The sequence below is a fragment of the Nyctereutes procyonoides genome, unplaced genomic scaffold, assembly GCF_905146905.1.
Source record: "Nyctereutes procyonoides isolate TBG_1078 unplaced genomic scaffold, NYPRO_anot_genome, whole genome shotgun sequence".
In the NCBI taxonomy this organism is placed as follows: domain Eukaryota; kingdom Metazoa; phylum Chordata; class Mammalia; order Carnivora; family Canidae; genus Nyctereutes; species Nyctereutes procyonoides.
In genome coordinates, this window is record NW_026575135.1 from 9,131,962 (window position 1) to 9,153,872 (window position 21,911).

The 21,911-nt window shown below is 43.3% G+C and overlaps 1 protein-coding gene across 1 annotated transcript; it reads left to right on the top strand.

The window, feature by feature from the left end:
- Positions 1-530: 530 nt before the first annotated feature.
- Positions 531-13,734, top strand: TXN (thioredoxin). The gene is made up of 5 exons (XM_055302272.1): positions 531-681; positions 4,948-5,052; positions 5,579-5,638; positions 12,992-13,057; positions 13,520-13,734. Exons 1-5 carry the CDS (start codon positions 658-660, stop codon positions 13,580-13,582), a joined length of 318 nt encoding a protein of 105 aa, XP_055158247.1. The 5' UTR covers positions 531-657; the 3' UTR covers positions 13,583-13,734.
- The last annotated feature ends 8,177 nt before the right edge of the window (positions 13,735-21,911 follow it).

Genomic DNA, 21,911 nt, shown 5'->3' on the forward strand with positions numbered 1-21,911 from the left:
GGGGCAGCGGCGGTTCCAACGGTGAAAGTAAAAGAAAAGGAAAGAGGGCAGAGAAGAGAGCCGTCGCGATAAGCTCCAGCGAAGAGGCATTTCCTGGTCATCGTTACTCAGCACTTTGTGGGGTTTGCGGGGCCGGCGGGGGGCGGGGAGGGGGAGGAGTGTGGCGGACCTTTCCGAGGAATCCGGCCCTAGCTGAGCTCATCCGCCCCTTCTCGCCCGTGGGGCGTTCGGTTACGGCCGATCCCCTCCCGGGTGGCCCCGGGGCTCTGGGGGACCCGCCCCCCGCACAGCGCGCCCCGCAGGCGCCCCCGCGCACCCCGCTCCCAGCCGCTGCGCGGGCGGGCGGGGCCGCGGGCTCCGAGCCTGGGCCGCTCCCGGTAGCCCCGCCCCGCGCCCGCGGCAACCCCGCCCCCCGGAGGCCCCGCCCCCGGAGGCCCCGCCCCCGCCCGGCGTCTCCGCGGTTCCGGAAGGCGGGGCCTGGCCGGGGCTCCGAGCGGGCGCGCCCCCGCCACACGCACGCCGCGCGCGCCCGCCCGCCCCGCCCCCAGTCGCTATAAAGGGAAGGCGGGCTGCGTCCCCGGCAGGCCCCGGCCGGCGCTCGGCACCCGCTCGCTCCGTCTCGCGCCGCTCGTCAGCCGCCAGCCGCCAGCCGCCAAAATGGTGAAGCAGATCGAGAGCAAGGTACGCGGCCTCCGTCGCCGGCCGGGGGCGAGGGCGAGGGCGAGGGCGGGGGCGGGCAGGCGCTCCTCGCTGCCCGGGGAGGGGACGCCGGGGCCTGGGCGCGCCTGGGGCGGCCGAGCGTGCCCCGCGGGGAGGGAGCCGGGCGCTGGATGCCGCGGCTGTCGTGGCCAGGGCGCCGAGGGCCCCCCGCTCCTGCACCCCGTGCTCGGGAGGCCCGGTTGGCCGCGGGGATGGAGACGGGCCGGGCCGGGCGCTGGATGCCCGGGCTGCCCGTGGCCAAGGCGCCAGGGGCCCCCCCCCGCTCCTCCTGCACCCCGTGCTCCCGCGGCCCGGATGCCGGGGCTGCCCGTGCCCCCCCCCCGCTCCTGCTGCACCCCCGTGCTCGGGAGACCCAGTGGGCCGCGGGGATGGGGCCGGGCCGAGCGCTGGATGCCGGGGCTGCCCGTGCCCCCCCCCGCTCCTGCTGCACCCCGTGCTCCCGCGGCCCGGATGCCGGGCTGCCCGTGGCCCCCCCCCCCGCTCCTGCTGCACCCCCGTGCTCGGGAGACCAGTGGGCCGCGGGGATGGGGCCGGGCCGGGCGCTGGATGCCGGGGCTGCCCGTGGCCAGGGCGCCGAGCCCCCCCAGCCCGCTCCTGTTGCACCCCGTGCTCGGGAGGCCCGGTTGGCCGCCGGGGTGAGGCGGGGCGGGGCCGGGCGCTGGAGGGCGCGTTGGGGGCGGCGGGCGGGCGGCGCGTCCCGGCGGCAGCCCCGCGGCCTCCTGCAGTGCGCGGGCCCAGGTGGCGGCGGGGAAGCGCGGCGGGCCGCGCCCTGGGGCTCCTCCTCGGCGGCGCTGGGCGTGTTTCCGGCGGCGCTGGCGGGGGGATGACTCAGGGCGCGGGGCTGGGGCTGGGGCTGGGGCTGGGGCTGGGGCTGGGCCCGGCCGGTCGGGGGCGCCGCGTGCTCGGGGCCCGGGCGGCAGGTGCGCGCCCCCGACGGTGCTGGCCCCCCGGGGAGACCCTCGAGAGCGGGGAGCGGTTACCTGGCGGCCCCTCCCCTCCCATCCCGGCCCTCGCCCGCCTTGAGCGTCTGGACGGGAGACGCTGGGTGGCTTCGGAAACGCGACTTGCCCTGTAGGGTGCCTGCCTCACCGTTTTGTTGACCCCTATACTCAGCAAGCCTGTATGATCGTTGTAGAAAACTGAGCGCAGCCGAGATCTTGTTTCCTACGAGCAAGTCCTAAGTGGTTGGTTATTTTCCGTATCCTGTTTTGTCCCTGAGCCTCCCCCCACCCCCACCCCCACCCCCACCCCCAGTTTAGCCTGAACCCTTTTTTGTGTAGTTGGAAGGTTTGGAATCCATGCAGTACCTGAACGTGTTGCTGGACATTTGGGCGGTTTTCAGTGCCTCGGTGAATGTTTTCGTTCATGCCCCCTTGCACAGAGTTCAGGCGTGCTTCCTCACGTTAGGGTCCAGTGCAGTGACGGGGTCAAGGGGTGTGAATCTTTTATTTAAGGCTTATAAGTGCCCAAGAAGCATACATAGGAGAGTGCTCTGCCCCTCCACCCTCATCGACACTGACCTTTCCCCCTCTAACTTTGGCCAAATCATCAGTAGGAAAAATTGTACCTCCTTTGATTATTAGTGACTCTGAACTCACCCCGCCCCATTTGTTGATGGATTAATTACCATTTGTTATCTGCTTGTCCTGAGTTTTTTTCCTATTGACGTTTTATTATTATTGTGTGAGCTTTTATATTAAAATTAGCAACCCTGTCATTTGTTGGAGAGGTCACTAATACAGAATTTTGTTCCCCCTGCTTTTATTCAGTACCCACTGAGTGACAAATCAGTCTGGGTGTGTTTGGGGGTGTGTTCCCCAGGCTCTGACCTCTTCATCAGTAAACCCAACAGGTGAGAACCCATAAAGGAGGGAGAAGACTTGGAGTGGTTTACAGTCGTTGTCTCAGTGCATACCTACAAACAAAATCGGTTGATTCCTGGAACACATCTATCAGTTTTTCCATATCTTAGTTGTCATACTTTTGGCATCCTCCTCCCCTCATCAAGGAGAAGACATACAGGGGTGACCAGAAGTTGGTTACACACAAAAAAAAAAACCCACTACAGCCTGGAGCGCAAAGACCCCGATCATTCAGCTGATCTTCAAAATTAATGTTCCAGAGACGTTAATCAAAAGTTAAGCTCGTTTCAGTGTTACTTGCAAATGTTGAATACACTTTAGATTTTCATCCTGCTGGACTAGAGTTGGTGCCGTTGGCCATCCAGGACAGCTGTCTCTGAGGTGCCATAGTTCAGAACCACTGGTATCTTCTATTTGAGATACAAGTGGGATAACGGACTGTCCATGTGGTTTGGAAGAAATCACACCGTTGTGTGTTATTTTTAAGAGTAGTAGCTGCCCGTTTGTTGAACTCCTACCCTCTATACATGGGCACTCCCATGCTTGTTAATTATCTTTGGAATGGGTCTGTTTAGGAAAAGACACTCTAGACTCTGCTCTCATCTGCCCCAAATATTTTGCTTTTGGAATATTTAGCTCCATAATGAGGACCTTTATTAATGTTCATTGTTCATCTCTGGGAGTTAGACGTTGTGGTTTGCATCTTGGTGAGATAATCTTGAGTTACTCATTCAAACCGATGTCTCTTTTAGACAAACTTAAGTATCAGGAGAAGAGAATTGGTTGTGACGTCTAACTCTTCAGTTAAGCCAAAAGTTGCTGCGTGCCTCTCTTCTTTTCAGAATTTTAGGTAGCTTTGCTTGAATTTGATTCAGAATTGTTTGGGAAACCCTTGAGTGTTTGTATACTATTTTGTTTTGAAAGTAATTTCACCAAGTATTTACGGAGGGCCTGCTATGTTCACAAAACAGTGCATTCGTGTGACAGTAGCATTCCTGGATGTGTGTGTGTGTGTGTGTGTGTGTGTGTCTGACCTGGTTCTTGCAGAAAAGAATGGCTGGTTTGACCTTTAAAAAAAAAAAAAATCACATAAAAGCCCTAAGTTAAATTCATTTGGAAAAACTGGTGATAGTTTGGGAAAATGAATTTCTATAACTCTAACCTGTTCTTTTCCTCTCCTACCCGCTTCCCCATCCCACCCCTGCCCCCATGTTTTCTCCCCACACCCCAAAGGTGGGATGGGAGATTATGTGTGAATAACTGAAAAAGTTAGAGGTCATGACCTGGAAATACCACTTGTGAATTGTTTCTCCAAAAAACATGAGGTCGAAATTAGAAATCTAGGAAAGTAACTGTACCGCAGAGGAATTCACTTAAGGTTTTTTTTTTTTTTTTTTTTTTTTTTTTTAATGGTGTTTCCTTTACTGGATCAGATCTGATAGGATTCTTAGCTTTCAAGGGAGGAGAATGTTAGTTTTTAATTAAACCAATGTGACTAGCATTTTCCCCTTGACGGAAAACCCAGACTTCAGATACAGATAGTTATGTTGTGATTGCTGTGTTGCCCCAGTTTTTGGTAAGCACTGACTAAATTGGGGTTCAAAGGGAGTCCCTTTTAACTAGAAGGTTAGGTTCCTACGGTTACAGTATCAAAACCATTGGTAAATTATTCAGGGGAATTGGTGGTGAGGGATTTCTTGATGCCATCTCACTGGTGGAATTTTTTTGACATTTCTAATGCAAAATAACCTCTGAGGAAAGGTCCCTGCACAAGGAACTAAAGCTATCCTTTGGTCACTAATTTGAGATAAAGGGCAGACATAAACAGAATGATCTCATCTCTTGAAACTCCATTAAGGAGAGTACGAGGAAATAGGCTTAATGTCAACAGTGACTCCTCTGAGTGGAAGTTTATTTTCCTTGATATTTTTAAAGCCTTTGACATATTCCATCATAGACAATCCAAAAAAAGAGCTTTCAACCCTGGTTTTCATTGCAAAATTCTGTGCCTTGGTGACTTACTCAGTTGAAGTGAGGTCTTCGTCAGTGCAGGAGCATTTAGCACATGTTTATCATATACCCAGATTTGATGTGCAAACCTAATAGGTCTTTATTTTCATGCGCTCAGTTTGAATATAGGTTGATGAAGACACGACTATTGACGCACACTCTATACATCATACTTGTTTCATCTTATTAAGTAACGCTACACACTCTAGGATTTTTTTAAAGCAGTTTATTTGGTTCATTTCAGTTTATTAAATTTTTATAAAGCAGTACGTTTGAATCATTCTTTGCGTCGCATTCTATCAAGTTTGATCAGGACTTTGGGAAATTTAACCTGTGCTTTTCTTTTTCCTCTTAGTATGCTTTTCAGGAAGCCTTGAACAGTGCTGGGGATAAACTTGTAGTAGTTGACTTCTCAGCCACGTGGTGTGGACCTTGCAAAATGATCAAGCCTTTCTTTCATGTGAGTATGAAACCAGTTGCTTTAGAAGAGATTCTAGGTTCCTCGGGTTGGTAGTGGCAAAGCTAGGAAAGGACAGAGTGTTATTAGTCTAAAGGTAATAGTGTAACAACTTAAAGGGCATCTGGTGGGCTTAGTCCTTAGAACATGGGACTCTTCATTTTGAGGTTATGAATTTGAACCCCATATCCGGTATAGAGATTACTTAAAATCTTTTAAAGTAGTAGTGTGACAACTTAATTTTGACACATGTGTAGCCCATGGAAGACAACTGTCAGAACTTAGTTTGGTTGTCTTAAATGGATTTTCTTTTTCTTCAGGTTGAAACCCAGATCCTATTTGAAATTCTAGGCCCCACTTTCTTTTATGCTAGGAGGAATTTGACTCACAGAGACTATAGGTTCCTGTGCTTACCTGGTCCCTAGTCTGAATTTTTGAATCTTAATAAGAGTAGAAACTACTAATTTAAGTTTCTGTTTAGGAACCTACCCAGTTCTAAATCTGGATTTTTTCATTTTAAATCTTCTAGTCCCTCTCTGAGAAGTATTCTAACGTGGTGTTCCTTGAAGTAGACGTGGATGACTGTCAGGTATGTGGCTGGAAATTTGGACTACTACTGAGCTTTTCTCATTGGACCTTATTCTCTGAAATGCAAGTGTTTGTTTTCTTACTATAGCCCTAGCCAAAAAAGGGTAACATACCAGTTATGAGCTTAACCCTAGCTATCAGGAGCTGTGTACATCACATCCTAGAAGAAACCTAAAAACAAATGGTTGAGGCTTCTGTACCTTACCTGTCACCTTTCTGCAAGTTTATATATTCATTTGATTATGATAACTAAATCCATAGACTTAAAAACTAGGAGACCACTTTGAAGATTCTCTGTGAACTAGTGACATGAGAAAGTAGTCACTTGCTTGCTTTTAGTCAATTAGAAAATCCAGTGTTTTCAAGAACAAATACCAAGGTGCTTGATGGAGAGGAGAGAAAGGGGAGGGGGTGGATTTGAGGAGTGATTGAATTTTACAAATGCTTGTTTAGGCCAGTTTTATAAGTACTGATGCATTTAATCCTTGGTGCTAGCCATCCCCGTTTTTACAGAGGAGAAAAAGAACTCGTCTAGGGAGTTACTGTTAGTAGTGGCAGTTGAAATTTCAAAGAAGTTCTCTGACCTCCCAGCCCTTGCTCTCAACCAGCGTACCTCAGAGGAGGCTCTGGCATAGGGTGGGTACAGATCCAGCTCCTGGCATAAGATTTGCTTCTCATACAGCCCACTGTACTAGGATAGCTTGTTCCATGTTCAAGAACAACACCTAGGAGTTCTTTACAGATACGTGAACATTTTTCCCTTAGTCCCCGTGGGGCAGGAGGGTCTTAGGGTATGATGTGGCAAAAAGGGTGCTCACCTGGGTTCCAGGCCTGGCTTGGGGACTTGTGCTCTAGCTAACCTTTCTTCTTCCTTGAGCTTTGGTTCTTTAGCACCAGATCTTAATACCTGACCCATCAACTTCCTAGGGTGGCTTATTTATTGAGCAAACAGAGAATGTTTAATAAAGGTACTGAAAGGTTTATAGGAATAGGTACATGGCAGTACTTTCTAAACCTGTGAGGGCCTACCATCAACAAATTGTTTTTTCCTAGCACATTTTCTGATTTGACACTCTGCCTTTACAGGTCGGGGGTCATCTCTACCTGGAACTTTCTTTTCTTTCATACCTCCCAAACTCCTAGCTGTAAGCTTCACATCTTCTCCAGGAACCTTCCTCTACCCAGACTAGGTTAGTTTCCTTTCCTTGATGGCTCCAGGTCTTCCTCTGCCCCTCTTTTACTCTTGTATTTATGGTAATAGAATGGGGAGGATCCCATACCTAGATTGCCTGTTTTCGTTTCCAGTTGCATCCCTTATCTTCCTTGCCTCAGTTTGAGCCTCTAAAATGGCAGTGTTCATCCATCATAAAAGAGGTGTCAGGATTACATGAGAAGGATACCCAGCAAGTGCTTAGAGTAGTGCCCGGGCCATGTTCAGTGAACCTTAGCTAGTATTACAATCTTGTCTGTCCTTTACCGTTAGTTTCTTGGGACCAGAGGCCCGCTCTCATTTACCTGACTGGCCTGTAGTAGGTCTAGAATGAATTTATTCTATAAGGTAAAGTGATTGTTCTGAGGTGTCCCAGAGTTTTACGAAAATCAGAATAGATAGCAGCGGGTGATTATGAATAAACCCTTACTCTAAATCTAAACCTAATTCTATATGGTCACTTTAGCCAGGTGAAAGTGGCACCTGGAAGGGATTTTAAAGATTTTATTTATTCATTTAGAGAGAGCAAGAGAGAGGCAGAGACACAGGCAGGGGCAGAAGCAGGCCCCATGCAGGAAGCCCGATGCGGGACTCGATCCCGGGTCTCCAGGATCACACCCTGGGCTGCAGGCGGTACTAAACCGCTGCGCCACCGGGGCTGCCCTCTCTTTAAGTTTTTATTGGGAAGTAATAACAGGTGCTAGATGCTGTGCTAGGCTCCCTGCTTGCATTAGGTCCTTTAATCCTCAGGCGGCTTTGGTAAGTTCTCATTAGTACCACGCTGGAACCGATCATGGGACTGCAGCACAACAGGAGGGGTAGGTCAGTGGACACAGAGTCTGCAAGGGTTGACCCTTGCCCTTGGCCAGACCAAGGACAGGTGCTCTCATTGCCTGAGTCAGAAACCTTGGGGGAAGGAGATGTGCAGATTAAGCCAAGGACTTGCGGGCGGCAGCGCTCCTTCCGGTCAGATTAGCATGCACACCCTTAAGGTTTCTAGACCTTGGAGTGACCCTCTCACAACTGGGAGACCCTTTACTTTGCCCCCGGAATTGAGCAACATACACGGTTTTACTTTGACTGCCTGTAATGATCCTATTACGACACTGTCTAAATGGCCTCATGGACCTGTCATGGAGTTAAAAATTGAACTACTTCCAGAACCCCGTGTCACACAGTGCCTGTCAGCTCCTACTCACCTGGCCATTCTGAATTACCCTCCTGGCTAAGTCTATCAAAAAGCAGTTCATTAAACAGTCAGGTGGTGGTTTTTTCCTCAAGGAATTTGCAGCTCTGGGTAAGACCATCCCCTCATTTTGACTCTAAAATAGGATAAAAGTTATGTCAGTCACGTTTCTCAGTATTATATCCTTAATAGGTGAAACTTTTAATGACTAGTTTCAAGTTTCTGTGCAAATAATTCCTACTGATGAATTTCAGACTTTATAGTGTCATTGGCGTAAGCCACATGTAATTTTAATAGGCCCTAAGCACTTGGGCAAGAAAAAGTTACCTTTTAGGTGTAATAGATTTAAACAGTTAGACATGAACATATAATGTGGTACAAAATATTCTTAGTGTATTCATAGAAAAGTAGGAGGGGTGCCTAGGTGGTAGGTGGCTCAGTAGGTTAAGTGTCTGCCTTCAGCTCAGGTCATGCTCTTGGAGTTCTGGGATGGAGTTCCCCCAGCAGGCTCCCCACAGGACAGGGAGCCTCTCCTTCTCCCTGGCCCCTTTCCGCCCTCCCCGCTGCTTGAGTTCGCTCTCAAAATCTTTTCTAAATATTTTTAAAAAGAAGGAAGCCCTTTTGAAAATGGTAGACTTGATTATAGTCTCAACTCTGTACAGTGTAGGATACTTATTTTGTAAAATTTAGACCTGGTAGTTGTAGAAGCATTTAGAACTGTGTGTGTTTTGATTAGAGGGGTTAATAGAAGTGACAAAACCAGGTGTTTACCGTGGAAGGAGCCTCGGTGTCCATCGAAAGATGAATGGATAAAGAAGATGTGGTTTATGTATACAATGGAATATTACTCAGCCATTAGAAACGACAAATACCCACCATTTGCTTCAACGTGGATGGAACTGGAGGGTATTATGCTGAGTGAAGTAAGTCAATCGAAGAAGGACAAACAGTGTATGTTCTCATTCATTTGGGGAATATGAATAATAGTGAAAGGGAATATAAGGGAAGGGAGAAGAAATGTGTGGGAAATATCCGAAAGGGAGACAGAGCATAAAGACTCCTAACTCTGGGAAATGAACTAGGGGTGGTGGAAGGGGAGGAGGGCAGGGGGTGGGGGTGAATGGGTGACGGGCACTGAGGGGGACACTTGACGGGATGAGCACTGGGTGTTATTCTGTACGTTGGTAAATTGAACACCAATAAAAAATTAATTTATTAAAAAAATAGTTGTATGGAGTGGTAAGCTAGAAACCAATGAAATTAAATTTAGTAAGGTAAAAAGTAGTCTCATTATACTTATTTAAAAAAATCAAATTGAGCTAAACTATAGGGATGGAGAAGTGAGGAAAGTGAGAAACCTTAAAATTTAGTTACCATTAAGTACAGATACCTTTAGAGTCCCTCTAGGAATATGGAGATTAGTCCATAGAACAAGTAGTAGAAAGCAAAACATTAAGATCAAATGCTAGGTAGGAACCAAAACTTTACTGAAGTCTATAAAAGATCTTAGTAGACAGGTGCACTGTATTCCTGAAAAGTGACTCAGTAATACTAAAGTGTCAGTACTCCCAAGTTGGATGCAATCTTAATCTGACATTTTGGGGCCTTGGCTTGTACGATTTCAGAATGTCAGGAAGGTCCTAGAAAGTATAAGAACAAACATGACCTTGGAAAGAAATTGTGGGGGGATGAGAAAGGTCAAACCCCATAATAAAGATACAGTGTGGTCTTGTAACCAGAATAGGCAAGTATACCCATGGAATGGAAAGTCAAAAAAAAAAATTCTCTTTAGAAGACCTTTAAACAAAAATCTTAGAAAATATTGAACATACTTAGAGAAATGAGGGACACTGTTAAGTACATTAACCACCCTGGTTCTTGTAGTTTCTTCCTCTTGCCACTGAGGAAATGGGCCTGGAAATATCCGTTTGTTTGATGCAAGTCCTGATAAATACTGGTCAGTTGATATGTATTACAACTACCTCCCAACTGGAATGTGTATCTGGAGCCTTTAAAAGGAGCATGTTCTGTGTCTCAGTAATTCTGCTTCAAGGGGTATTGACCGATGCAGATATTTGTATAGGAAGATGCGAGTTTTTGCATGAAGCAAAAATCAAAGCCTTTTACATATTGACCAGTGGATTAGTTCCAATGATACTATGTCCATATGGGGATTGCTATTGGACCACTAAAAAGAGTGGTGTACTTTTCCATGGGGAAAGTCCATTGTATGCACATTATACCCAGTATGTAGGTAAAATGTCCCTAATACGCGTACCATGCACATAGCATGGGTTTTATAAAGAAAAGCATTTAGATACAACAGTAAAAGGTCTGTAGTAGCTAGTTGAGAATAGGAATGGTTTCCCTCTTCCAATTTTTCTACATTGAATGTGGATTATACTTAACGTGAATAAAAGTGATCTTCCTTAATAAGCTCAACAATTTCACTTTACGGTTTTTGCCTTACAGCATGTCTGAGAACTTACTCATAAGGATGTACATAAATTGCAAATAAAGCCTCACTTTGGAGGATTATAGTATGGAATCCTAGGTCACCTTAAACAAAAACCACTTTTATACCCAATGAAAGAAAAAACTCTCTTAACCTGGTAAGCTTTTTAGTTAAAGCATTAAGATCTGACTGCAATTTTAAAAATTATTTTTAAAATCTTGTTCATACATCTCTCAAAGCATTGGCACTACTTCTGAGCATTCGTCTTTTTTCCAGATTTAAGATTTTATTGTAAATTAAGCAGTTGTACCAACGTAGGAATGCTGATCTCTGAGTAGGTGAAGGGTAAGGCATCCAGAATCGGAGAATGTCCATGAGACGATCACGTTCATGGACTGAGAGGAGACCCTGTATTTTCTGCTGAGAACGCTTTCTCATGGGCAAGTTGTGACTGTCCAGGTCCGGTTTTACCCTCCTTTGTGATGCAGCTCAGTTGCACCCCTGGGGGTTTCTGATTAGGAGTGGGGAAGGGGAAGGCGGCTCTTTTTAGGCCACTGCCCTTCTACGTGAATATAAAACAAAATGAACCCCATTCTCCTTTGAGCCTTCTGCCAAGTGCCTACATGCAAGGTGATGTCCATCCAGTGGGTTCCATGTGCAAAAGAGAGGGAAGGGGCTGAGGCAAACAGCTTCTCTCCCCGGTGTTGTGAAGAGTGAGCCTGTGTTCCCAGATATTCAAGTTCAAGAGGTATCTGCTGTTGGGCAACCAATGCAGAGATTTGCTCTAAGCTCTTGCATGAGCCAAGCACCATGTCTGGACCAGCTTGAGCCCCAGAGACCACCAGTTTTCAGTCTTACCTGAGCCAGTGCCCCTCGCTTTCTAACTCGTCATCTTCCGATTTCCTGAATCTTCACCCACAGTTCGTCCAGAACCTGGACACATACAGTTCTAGTCTCCCTGTCAACTCTTTACCCCATTTTCAATCCTGGATGCTCTTGCTACAGGGAGTTCCTGAGATTGTAGGATCTTCATTGTGGTGGTTTATCACGTGTTCTTGCTACTTCCCTAAGCACTCAGAACCTAGTAGTCATTCTTATTCTAGTCATTACTGTCCTTGTGCTTCTTTGTCAGCCAGCATTTAGAGGAAAAGTCAAGGTCATGTGGAAGGAATTCCCAGCAGTAATGCCCACCCCCACCCCCTTCCTGCTGTGCTACTGACAGCAACTTTGGAAAGATGTATGGTTTTATAGCTTTATAGTCTCAGAGGAGGAGGAGGACTTAAGCTGGCATGCTGCCATTACTAGTGGCTCAGGCAGCTCCATTTTTTTTCTGGGCCTGTGCCTTCCTGAATACTCCACTAGAAGTCCCCACAACACCTTCCTTTCTTCTGGAAGCTGTGTGGTTTGTGATCTGGTTCTCAGAATCCAGCCTCCTTCATTGCTTTTGCTCCTTAGCTGCTTTGTGGTTCTACATTTCTTTGTCGAGCCTCTTAAGGACCACGTGGACATTTTCAATTCCTACTGGCTCTCTTCATTTGAGACTCTTGTCCAAACCACACCATTTTCCAAGGCATTTCCCCCTTGAATAGGATATGGGGGGGGGGGGTAGAAGTTTTCATTTAGTGTTCCCATAACAGAATTGGAGAATGTTTCTGAGATGCAGCCAGATATAAGAACCTACAAGCAAATGTGAGATTAAAAGAAAGAACCCTGGGTGGCGCAGCGGTTTAGCGCCTGCCTTTGGCCCAGGGCGCGATCCTGGAGACCCGGGATTGAATCCCACGTCGGGCTCCCGGTGCGTGGAGCCTGCTTCTCCCTCTGCCTGTGTCTCTGCCTCTCTGTGTGTGTGTGTGTGTGACTATCTAAAATAAAATAAATAAAATAAAATAAATAAAATAATTTAAAAAATAATAAAAAATAAATAAATAAAATAAATAAATAAAATATAAAAAATAAAAGAAAGAAACGGGGTCCGGCTTTGCCTTGGCTTTTGTTCTTGAATGGCTTGTTGGTCCTCTTGCTAATAACACTGGGCTTTAAAAAAATAAAGATTTTATTTAGTTATTCATGAGAGACATGACACAGAAGAGCCTGACTCAGGACTCGATCCTGGGTCTCCAGGATCACACCCTGGACTGAAGGCAGCACTGAGCCACCCAGGCTGCCCAGCACTGGGCTTTAATCTTTGTGACCATCACCTGTGGACTCCGCTGCCATGATGAGACTGGAAAAACAAGGAGCAAAGAAGAGATTCTAAGGAATATTGACGATTAGAATCCTGAATATAGTTACAGGCAGATTTGTTAATTGCTTCAATAGCCAGTATATAGTTGATTAAACAACTCGCTGGGTCAGTGTATCCGATGTGTCCTGCTGGTCAGTGGCCCTCTAAGAGGGGAGTGCAAAAAACTGTCCTAGTGCTGACTAATGAGGTCTGGTTTGAGGTGACTTCTGTCAAAACTTAACATTCCATCTTGTTTTTCTCCTCCCCCTCACCTCACAGGATGTTGCTTCAGAGTGTGAAGTCAAATGCATGCCGACCTTCCAGTTTTTTAAGAAGGGACAAAAGGTAGGTACATCTGACCTTATATCCAGCTGGGCAGTAGGAAAACATGGTATAAATTAAGATACTGAGGGGACTTACCCCTTCGCATGGAGAAGTCTATCCCCATTTTCTACTTTATTAAATAGGTCATTCTTGATTCAGTACATGCTGGGACATCTGCAAATTGATCTTTGTTAGAACTAGTCACTAATCCCGTGATTGGTCCTTCATATTTGTAAAGTACATTTATTTTTAAGACTGAGCTACAATTTCTCCCTCAGACTAAGGGGGCATGGGGAGAGGGGAGAAAACAAAACCCTAGTTTTTAACAAAATTTGGATCTCTGGGCAACTACCAGTTCTTTCAAGTAAGATTATACTTGCTCTCCCTCTACCCTCCCCCTATTTTACCCCATTCTGGGATATCTCAGTCACAAAATAAGGAGACAATGCTGTATCTAACCACAAATCAATATTTCCTTAACAGGTGGGTGAATTTTCCGGAGCTAATAAGGAAAAACTTGAAGCCACCATAAATGAATTAATCTAATTACATTTTCTGAAAACATAACCAGCCCATGGCTGTTGAAAACTTGTAATTTTTTTTATTTACAAAAAGGAAAGATCAAGTATGAAGACTATATACCCAACTACCATCTGATTATAAGTGACAATAAAATATTAATTCTACCCTTTTTAAAACTAGTGTCTTGGAATTGCTTTCAGAATAAATGAAAAGCCAATTGAGAACATTTAATGTCCTGATTTCATATGCTGATAACTTTTTAGTAACCTTGAGGTAGCAGTTCTTCATGGTTGGTTCACAAGGAAGCTCTGTAGACATTACCATGGGAGTTTTGATTGTTTCAAACTATCTTAAACTGGTTTTAGAGGCCAGATAGACATATACTAACCTAAGTGGTAAAGTGTGTGGAAGTTACAGGCTATTTCACTAAAGAACGTTAAGGGTTTCATAGGTCAAGATTATAGGATAGAGAACCTAGAAATAAACCCACACATGTACCCAGTGTGTGACAAAAGATGCAAGTGTATGCAATGGAGAAGAGATAGTCTCTGGTAAATGATACTGGGAAAATTGGACAGCTGCATGAAAGACCTGAAACTAGGTCACTTCTTATACCATATACAAGAGTAAATCGATTAAAGACCTAAATGTGAGAGACCTGAAAGTTTAAAATTCCCAGTACTCTGACATCAGCTCTAGCAACATTTTTCTAGATGTGTCTCCTCAGGCAAGGGACAAGAAAAGCAAAAATAAACTGTTGGGACACTACGCCAAACTAAAAAGCTTTCGCACAGAGAAGGAAATGAATAGAAGGCAAACTGCTGAATGGGAGAAGATAATTGCAAATGAAATGCCCAGTAAGAGGTTGATAGTCCAAAATATAAAGAACTTCAACTCAACACCCGACAATCTGATTTAAAAAGGCAGCAGGATCTAGACGTTTTTTCCAAAGACGACACAAATTGGCCAGCAGACACTTGAAAATTCTATCACTTATCATCTGGAAATGCAAATCAAAACCACAATGAGCTCCCACCTCACACCTGTCAGAATGGCTGTAATCAAAACGTAAAGTGTTAACAGGGATGTGGAGAAAAAGGAACCCTTGTGCACTGCTGGTGGAAACGTAAATGGTGCAGCCACTGTGGAAAACTGGAGTTTTCTCAAAAAATTAGAAATAGCAGGTAACCTGGCAATTCCATCGCTGGGCATATTACACACAAAGCATTGATTTAAAAAGATCTATGCACCCATATATTTATCGCATTATTATTTACAATAGCCAAGTGTTCAGTGATAGATAACTGGATAGAGATCTGTGTATACACATAGGGAATATTAGTCATAAGAAAAAATGAGATCTTGCCATTTGCAACAACATGAGTGAGCCTAAAGAATATTTTGCAAAATGGAATAAGACAGTAGTACCATAGGATTTCCCTTATATGTGAAATCAGAAAACAAAAACAATCAGTCAAACCTGTAAGTACAGAGAACTGTTGGTTGCCAGGGCTGGTTTGGGGGTGGGGGATAATAAATGAGCAAAATGGGTGAAGGGGAGGGAAATACAAGTGTCTATAGAATGAATAAGTCACAAAGATAAAAGGTACAGCATAGGGAGCATGATCAGTGGTATTCAAGGGTTATATGACAATAAATGGTAACTACACTTGTGAGCACAGAATATATAGATTTGTCAAATCACTATGTTGTACATTTGAAATTGTAACATTGTGTATCAACTGTGTTTTTAAAAAATTTTTAATGGGAAATAAATCCAGAATGTAACAAAAAAGGTGTTTTTCATGTTTTAGACAGAGCAAAGGATTAGAGGTGTAAGAAACCGTTTTTAAATTTGTGTAATGAGTCTTAGAATTACTCATATGCCCTGCACCATCCTTATGTTACTTTCAACAACAATCCTAGGTGGGTACTGTAATCCCTTTGTTCCCCAAAGAAACAGATCAAGAGAAGTTAATTTCTCCAGTGTCGCACTAGTCAGAAGAAGACTTGAACCAAGGGAGTCTGGAACCCATATACATACTCTCAACTGCTATACTACCTACCAGTTAGCTGACCTAGGAAAACAATGAGCCCTTACCTAGATTTCTTTCCTCATCTCGGGAAGAAATGGATGCTAAACTTAGATGATCTCTCAAAATCAGTATTCTGTGCTAGATAGCACTATAGCTGTGAATAAGACACCCTTTCCATAGAGCTTATTTTCTAGAAAGGAAGGCAAACTAGTGAATGGGAGCCTAGTGTATCCTAGGAGGCCGAAACAAATGGGCACAGTAACAGAATAGGGAGACTTGCTTTGGGTTGAGAGGTTGAGGAGTGAAAAGGACTCCAACATGCAGAGAGGCAGGGAACCCAGTACAGCAGAGAGAAAGGCACACACAAAGGCTCTGAGTCCAGAAAAACCTTGGTGTATCAGGACCATCAAAAGCATGAAACAGCTGAATACAGTGGCAGGGCCCCATAACCTAAGGCCTCCCTTACAGGTGCAAAGGGAAGCCACTGTAGGGTAAGCCAGAGATAATGTGTTCTGGTAAGAATCCATTTTGGCAGCTGTATAGAAAAGTGGGTTGGAGGAGACTTAGCTGGAAACCCAGTTAGTATTTTCATTTATGCAGCCCAGAAGTAGTGATAGTGGGGATTGGAGGATGGTGGGTAGGTGTCAAGGATGGGACAAGATGTGTGGGCTCAATAACACGAGAGAGAATCCAAGAACTTGTGTGCATAGGATTTTAGGGTAAATCCCCAAATTTTTGGCTTGATTAACTGAGTGTCTGGAGTACCATGCAATGAATGAGAAAAGTTGGCAGAAGTAGATCAGGTTCTCTCTAGAGATGTTAAGAGAGATGCTTCACCAGCGTGCAGCTAAATGAAGAGGTGTTACAGGCTGCTGAATACTAGTCTAGAACTCAAAGGACAGGTCCGGACTGGGATAGGAATTTGGAAGACATGCCAACGCCTCAATGACCTGTGTGTCTAGATGGCTCCTAAAACCAGGAATCTAGATCACCCAGGAAGATAATCTGGGGTGAAAAGGGCTCAAGACAGCCTGGAAAACTTCCAACATTTTAGAGACTAAGTAGAGTAGGAGCCAACAAGAGACCATCGTTTTTCTCCTCACCTGGCCGCAGGTTTTGTCCTAAAAGCAAAGAGGAGAACATTTCAAAATGAAAGGTATATCAATTATCAAATGCTAAAAAATGCTGACACGCTAAGAAATAGAGGACAACATAACAGAGGTGGTGATGGTGACAAAATTAATAAATCCTATGGGAAAATAGGGTAGAAGCTAGATTGGGGAGAAATGAAGAGATTAAGAGATGACTCAGAAATCGCACTGCTCAATGTAAAGAAGAATGTCCAGGGATGATTGTTATAGGATTGTTTATAGCAGCTTGAAACTGGATCTCTATCAGTAGTGGAATTGTTAAATTCATTATGATGAAGCCTTTCAAAGTAATATAAAATAAGGAGCTATTGATTCTGAAATAGGAAAATATCAAAGTCACTGAGTAAAATATATATGTATATATTCTATATATAGTAGGATTCTGTACAGATGAATCCTATTTTCTATATACATATACATATTCTATATGTATATATATGTATATATATGTTCTACAACTTGCTTTTCTTTTAGTAGAAAATAGTAGGAGTCATCTGTACAGAACATTAGACATGCTAGCTATCTATAGGTAAATCTGTATGTAAGTTACCAGGACTAGATCTCTGAGGAAATATTTCTAATTATAGCAGGGACTTCTGGAGAAGGAGGGTAGGTAGAGATTTTCTTAGTTTTATCTGTAAATGTTTTAACGTATCATAACAAAAATGGGTTATAGGCTTCTGACTTTTGGTTTTGGCTCATACCATGATCTCAGGGTCATGAGATCGAGCCCCATGTCTGGCCCTGTGCTCAGTGTGAAGTCTTCTTAGGACTCCCTCTCCCTCTGCTCCTTCTCCCCTGTGCTTGCTCTTTCTCTCTAAATCTTCCAAAAAAAAATAATAAGTGAATAGAATGTAAAGAAAGGGAAACAATTTGTAAGACTCGTGAGAAGTTTTGTCCTAAAGTAGAGCTGAGATGTGGGGTTAATAAATCCTTTGTGTTTAAGATAACAGGTTTGCTAGCATGCAAATGGAAATGCTGTAGAGGTAGAGATTGATTTCGTAGGAAAAAAGGATACCTGAAAAAAGGAATTCCTTGTGTAGTCAACAGAGAATGGGATTTGGAGTACAGAAGAGACGAGTCTTGAATAAGAGGAAAGTTATTTCTTTCCACCATAACCAGTGAAATAAAGATGGGTGTATGAGCACCTAAATATGTAAAACAAGTTTTAACAGACCTAAAGAGAAGAGAGAGCGATATAATAGGGGGGACTTATATCAGTGGATGAACCATCCATACTGAAATAAAATTAAAAGAAAACATTGGCCTCAAACAACACATTAGACCATATAGATAGGTTATATAGCACGTTTCATCCAAAAGCAACAGAACACATTTTTCTCAAGTGCACATGGAACATCCTCCAGGATAGATCATATTAGGTCACAAAACAAGTCTTTAAGAAGACTGAAATCATGTCAAGCATTCTCTTCCAACTACAGGGATATGAAGATAGAAATAATTTATGAGAAAACTCTGTATGTGGAGATTAAACAATGGGTCAATGGGTCAATGAAGTCAGAAGAGAAATACATTGAGACAAATGAAAATGGACTATAAACCAAAACTCATTAGGACAGAGCAAAAACAATTCTAAGAGGAAAGTTCATACTGCTAAATGTTTACTTCAAGAAAACAAAAATCACCATTTAACTTTATACCTCAAGGAACTAGAAAAAAATGAACGATGCCCAATATTTAGGCATAAACTTGAGGTAAGCGAAAACTAAAACCATGTACTCTGAAAGCTAAATCATGAAATTGAAGATTATATAAAAAAAGGAAAGATATTCCATGCATAGATTGGAAGCATTGATGTGGTTAAAATGTCCATACTACCCAAAAGCAATCTAGATCCAATGCAATCCCTGTCAAAATACCAGCTTTATTATTTATTTATTTATTTATTTATTTATTTATTTATTTATTTATTTATTTTACAGAATCAGAACAAGTTATACTAAAATTTGGATGGAACCATAAAAGACCTTGATTAGTCAAAACATTCTTAAGAAGATGGTAGTAGCACAATTACAGATCTCAACATATACTAAAAAGCTATAATAAAAACAGTATGGAACTGGCACAAAAATAGACTCATAGATCAAATGGAACAGAGAGCCCAGAAATAAACCCACCCTTATATGGTCAATCTACAACAAAGAGGCCAAGACTATACAATAAGGAAGAGACAGTCTTTTCAATAAATGGCACTGGGCAAACTGGACAGCTACATGCAAAAGAATAAAACTGACCCACTTTTTACACCATACACAAAAAATAAACTCAAGAATGGGTTAACACAGAGAACTGGTGGTTGCCAGAGGTGAGGGAGTTGGAAGGATGCACAATATGGGCAAAGAGAGTGGGAGATACAGGCTTCCAGTTACAAAATGAATAAATCCTGGGAATAAGAGGTATAGTATAAGGAATATAGTCAATGGAATTGTAACAGAATTGTATGGGGACACATGGTAGCTACACTTGTGGTGAGCTCAGCATAATATATACAGTTGAACCATAAAGTTGTACACTTGAAGTTAACGTAAACGTGTGTCATCTACACTTCAACAAACAAATGCTTTGATGAAGTGGGGAGAAAAGGGGGAAAAAATGAAGCCTACAAGTTGGAAGGAATAACAAATATCAGAACATAAATAATAAAATAGAGACTACAAAGACAACAGAGCAGGGGCATCTGTGGGGTTCAGTCAGTTGAACGTCTGCCTTCAGCTCAGGTTGTGATCCCAGCATCCTGGGATCGAGTCCCACATCAGGCTCCCTCCTCTGCCAGGAGCCTGCCTCTCCCTCTGCCTCCCTCTCTCTCATGAATAAATAATATCTTTAAAAAAAAGACAACAGAGCAGATCACTGAAACCAAGAATTAGTTCTTTCAAAGACAAAAGAGAAGACAAACCTTTAGATAAACTCAAGGGACAAAAAAAAAAAAAAAAAAAAAAAAAACTCAAAGAAATGAAAGATGTTACAACTGATACCACAGAAATACAAAAGATCTTAAAAGGCTATGGTTAATAATTATAATGGGTCAACAAGTTAGATAATGTAAAAGACATGGTTAAGTTCCAAAAAACATAGAACCTTCCAAGATTCAATCAGGAAGAAATAGAAAATCTCAACAGACTGATTGCTCAGAAGGAGTAAAACATCTCCCAACAACAAAACAACAACACTTCATGACCAGATGGCTTCACTAGTGAATACTATCAAACATTTGAAGAACACTAATCCTTCTAAAACTTTTCTAAAAAAATAAAAATAAAATAATTAAAAAAAAAAAAAGAAGATGATGATGAAAGAACACTTCTAAACTCTTGAGGCCATAATTACCTTGATGCCAAAACCAAGACAGGACATTGCAGAAAGGAGAAAACTATAGGCCAATATTAGCAAGCTGAATTCAACAATACAACAGAAGGATCATATACCATGACTAAGTGGGATTTATTCCAGGGATGCAAGGATGGTTCAGAATCCAGAAAAGTCAATAAACATGGTATACGACATTAACAAAATGAAGAAATTACATCATTGTATCAATAGATGCCAGAAAGCATGATGAAATTTAACATCCATATGATAAACACTCTGAGTAGGTATAAAGAGGACATATCGCAACATAATAAAGGCTGTATATGAGGAGTCTGTGGCTAGCATGCAATGCTATTATGTATGAAAGCTTTTAGTCTAAGATCAGGAACTGGACAAGGATTGCCCCCTCTCACAATTTTTATCCAACACAGTACTGAATGCCCTAGTCAAAGCAATTAGGCAAGAAAATTTAATAAAAAGCATCCAAATTTGGGCAGCCTGGGTGGCTCAGAGGTTTAGCACCACCTTCAGCCCAGGGCCTGGTCCTGAAGACCCAGGATCAAGTCCCACATTGGGCTCCCTGCATGGAGTCTGCTTTTCCCTCTGCCTGTGCCTCTGCCTGTGTGTGTCTCTCATGAATAAATAAATTAAAAATCTTAAAAAAGAAAAAAGCATCCAAATTGGAAAGTAAGTAAAATTGTCACTATTTGCAGATGACATATTATCTATAGAAAACCTTAAGGACTTTACCAAAAAATAACTATTAGTATAAATGAATTTAGTAAAGTTACAGGATACAAACACTAATATAGAAATCTTTGTTTCTATACACTAACGAACTAGCAAAATATAGAAAGTGAAATTAAAAGAAAAACCACATGCAAAAAAAGTCCCATTTACAATTCTATAAAGAGAACAAAATACCTAGGAATAATTTAACAAAGGAAGTGAAAGACACATATGCTGAAACTGTAAGACTCATGAAAAATTGAAGAGGACACAAATAAGTGGAAAGATACTCTGCTCATGGATTGAAAGAATATTCTTCAAATGTCTGAAATAACCCAAAGCAATCTACAGACTCAATGCAGTCCTCATCAAAATTCCAAAGTCCTTTACAGAAATAGAGCAATCCTAAAATTTTTATCGACCCACAAAATAGCTAAAACAATCATGAGAAAGAAAACCAAATCTGGAGGCATCACCCTTCCTGATTTCTTTTTTTTTTTTAATTTTATTTATTTATGATAGGCACACAGTGAGAGAGAGAGAGAGGCAGAGACGTAGGCAGAGGGAGAAGCAGGCTCCATGCACTGGGAGCCCGACGTGGGATTCGATCCCGGGTCTCCAGGGTCACGCCCTGGGCCAAAGGCAGGCGCCAAACCGCTGCGCCACCCAGGGATCCCTTCCTGATTTCAATCATTATGATGCTATAGTAAATGAAACAGTATGGCATTGGCATAAAAAATAGATATATAGGGATCCCTGGGTGGCGCAGCGGTTTGGCGCCTGCCTTTGGCCCAGGGCGTGACCCTGGAGACCCGGGATCGAATCCCACGTCGGGCTCCCAGTGCATGGAGCCTGCTTCTCCCTCTGCCTACGTCTCTGCCTCTCTCTCTCTCTCACTGTGTGCCTATCATAAATAAATAATAAAAAATTAAAAAACAAATAGATATATAGATCAATGGAATGGAATAGAGAGCCCAGAAGTAAATCCATGAATAAAGATGCATGCAAATGTAAGTAGAATTTTGGGTTCGGGGCAAGATGGAATGGTCATCTGATGATTTCTGTTTTTCTTCTTCTTCTTCTTTTTAGTTTCTTTTTTTTTTAAAG